General features: G+C 49.5%; 1 protein-coding gene across 1 annotated transcript; it reads left to right on the top strand.

The window, feature by feature from the left end:
* The first annotated feature begins 319 nt into the window (after positions 1-319).
* On the top strand, positions 320-2,420 carry LOC121793611. The gene is made up of 4 exons (XM_042191642.1): positions 320-1,136; positions 1,217-1,387; positions 1,457-1,548; positions 1,643-2,420. The coding sequence occupies exons 1-4, from the start codon at positions 423-425 to the stop codon at positions 2,289-2,291; spliced, it is 1,626 nt and encodes a 541-aa protein (XP_042047576.1). The 5' UTR covers positions 320-422; the 3' UTR covers positions 2,292-2,420.
* The last annotated feature ends 693 nt before the right edge of the window (positions 2,421-3,113 follow it).

The following is a 3,113-nucleotide window of genomic DNA, read 5'->3' as shown; positions in this document are numbered from 1 at the left end:
CCGCGGCCTCCCTCCCCCACTATAGGCGCGGCTATAGCCCCCCGCCGTGTCCTCGCCCCGCACCCGGCGATTCCGCGTCCGCCGCCCCTCCCTCCACCCGCCGCGTCCACCCCCGCGGCGGACACCCTTCACACTATAAGCTGCCCCGCTTCCGCCCCGCTCGCGGCTATAGCCGCGTCCACGTTATAGTGGACGCTCTAATGATGCCCTTAGAAAGCATAGTAAAACATGACCGTTGCACTCTTCCGCAACGTTCCAAATTCCCAGATTTTAAAATTGTTGCCGACCGTTGAGCCTCCCCTCTCCCCATTTACTTGACCCACGCAATCCGCCTCCGCAGCTAAAACAAAATAGAAAACCCCAATTCCCCCATTTCTTGGATTCATCAATTCAATCCTCTTTTCAAGAAATTCAATCAGATAATGGCGGCCTTGGCACCGGGGATTCTGTTGAAGCTCTTGGACGGCATGGCCACCGGCCTGAAGGCGACGAGCGAGCACCGCAGCTCCCTCGTCCAGGTCACCGACATCGTCCCCGCCGATCTCGACGAGAAGAATCTGCTCCCCAAGCACGGCTTCTACATCAAGGTCTCCGACTCCTCGCACTCCATCTACGTCAGCCTCCCCTTCGACCAAGGCGATCTCGTCATGAGCAACAAGATGCAGCTGGGCCAGTTCATCTACGTCGACCGCCTCGACCCGGGCTCCCCGGTCCCCGTCGTCAGGGGCGCCAAGCCCCTCCCCGGCCGGCATCCTCTCATCGGGACGCCTGAGCCGCTCATGGGGCTCAGGGCCAAGGGCGAGAGGAGCGCCGCCGCCGTCCCCAAAAGGGCTTCGTGGGAGACAGGGTCGCCGCCGCTGACTTTGAAGCCGGTGCCGCTTGATTTTGATCAGTGTACGCCGCTCAAGGAGAGGCCGCCGAGTGCGGTGAAATTCCCCATGTCGCCGGCGATCAGAGGGCGGGCGATGAGGGATGGGAGCGCCGTCAGATCCTCGGCCGGTGGCGGGCTCCTTTCGAAGATGATGGAGTCGCCGATGATGCGGAAGAGCTGCGTCATCACGCCCTCCAAATTCTCTCGAAGCAAGAGTGTTTGCGACAGAGAGCAGCGGATTTCCAAGACTCCCTTCACCATAGCTGTAGGTACATCTTTGCTCTTTTTGGCCTAAACAAGAAGAATTCCAAATCATTGTTGCTGATGCTATTTCTGATTTTGCAGGAGAAGAAGAGTTCCACTCCACCTCCATCGTTGAGGAGTAATGGAATCCCCATTGCACCTTCTCCCGCCAAGATGACCTCGCACTCTCAAATTTCTTCCAATGATGATTCAAATTCCATCAACACAAGTATTCACATGAATCTTCCTGGAAAGCTCAGCATTCTTGGAAAGGTAAAAGAGTCTCTTCAATCTTCAATATAGTGTGTGCTAATTGGCTAACTCGTTGGTTAATGACATCAGGAGGCCGTGCAGCAGCGAGAGACGGCGCAGAAGATCGCACTTCAAGCGCTAAGAGACGCCTCAGCAACTGAGAATCTCGTTCGCTCTCTCAAGTAAGCACTACTTATTCTCTTATGCAGATAACATCTTCTTTGATTGCTTTATAATGAATGAAATGAACTTTGATGATTCCATGGCTTCTTGTAGGATATTTTCAAACTTGACTAAAAAGGCAAAGCCAGAGTCCCCTGCCCCCTGTTTCGATCAATTCCTGGACTTCCACACCCAAATTCTGCAAGTATTGGCAGAGATGACATCCATTCAAGCAGCAACGGCTTCTACCGAATCAAGAGAAGAAGACACAGCAGTTTTGAATGAGATAGCACCCAACTCCATGGAGCATCAGCCATGCTTAGAGTCGGTCGCATCCAAACGAAGGGCTGCGCTTCCCAAATCCATCTCAGCATGTCCTGAACAACCAGCTTCTTCAAACAAGTCAGTATTGGGGAAGCATTTAAGGTCGTCAACCCTGAGCCACAAGGAGAAAAAGGCCTCCGAAGCAGAGAACGACGAAAACAAGAAACCGACATCTTCTTGCAGCATGTCCAGCTCCATCAGACTTGGAAAGCAGATCGAGAATGAAGCGGGTAACTGGTTCATGGAGTTCTTGGAGAAAGCATTGGAGAAAGGAGGCCGAAAAGCCAAAGAAACAGATAGTCAGAAAGTTCCTCAATCTCTTATATTGAAAGTGATAAACTGGGTGGAAGTGGAGCAGAGTGACCCAAACAAAAGGCCAGTGCACCCTAGAGCTTCAATCATAGCCAGAAAGCTCAGGATTAGGATGAAGAATCCCTGATTTTAGATAATATCAGGAATCATTTGATTGATTTATTAGTTGTGCAAATACAGAGGCGCGCGCACAAAGTTCCTCAATCTCTTATAGTGTATGTATTGATCAGATTATAAAGTACTCCATATGGTTACATCTCTGTTTTCTTCCCTCCCTATAAATAATACTACTAGTATGCTTGTTCAGCAGCATCATTTCAAAAACTTGCACAAAATCAGTGAAAAGAAGCAGCGGAAGCTATGAAGATACACATGCTAGAGTTATGTTTGGAGAGAGCTCTCAAATCAGCATTATTCATTGCACCGAATGTAACAAGTTACAATACATATATTCTTCACTCTAAGACATTGTACTAATTTACTTTAACAAACTCTAAACATTGAACTAGTCTACTTTAACAAGCTCTGCAAAATCTCTCTCTTCTTCATTCCATTGAGCAACACGTCTCTTCAAGTACAACGGTGGTCCTCCACCTTAGCTGGCATGCTTGGCTCAATCACAGATGTAGCTCGTGTGAGCTCTCGGATTGGTTCTTTTGGTGCAGCAGCCTTTGTCGTCTCTTTTATCTTTTCTGTCGCCTTGGCTCGTCTGGAGTTAATGACTTGTTTATCACGCGTAATCTCAACATTGCAAGCAACAGCTTGATCAACTCACCATGCAACGGCTTGATTGACAGCTTGATCAACTTGGCATGCAGCGGCTTGACCAACAGCTTGATCAACTTAGCATGCAGCGGCTTGACCAACTTTGTTATCTCTTCCAACTTGATCAACTTGGCATGCATTGGCTTGACCAACAGCTTGATCAACTTGGTATGCAGTGGCTTGA

Source organism: Salvia splendens, chromosome 3, assembly GCF_004379255.2.
Source record: "Salvia splendens isolate huo1 chromosome 3, SspV2, whole genome shotgun sequence".
NCBI classification, from domain to species: domain Eukaryota; kingdom Viridiplantae; phylum Streptophyta; class Magnoliopsida; order Lamiales; family Lamiaceae; genus Salvia; species Salvia splendens.
This window is presented reverse-complemented; position numbering and strand designations above follow the sequence as displayed.

Coding starts and splice junctions, on each gene's coding strand:
- LOC121793611 (XM_042191642.1), top strand. CDS start 423: ATGGCGGCCTTGGCACCGGGGATTCTGTTGAAGCTCTTGGACGGCATG. Junction 1,388..1,456: donor AGCTCAGCATTCTTGGAAAG/GTAAAAGAGTCT, acceptor TAATGACATCAG/GAGGCCGTGCAGCAGCGAGA. Junction 1,549..1,642: donor AATCTCGTTCGCTCTCTCAA/GTAAGCACTACT, acceptor GGCTTCTTGTAG/GATATTTTCAAACTTGACTA.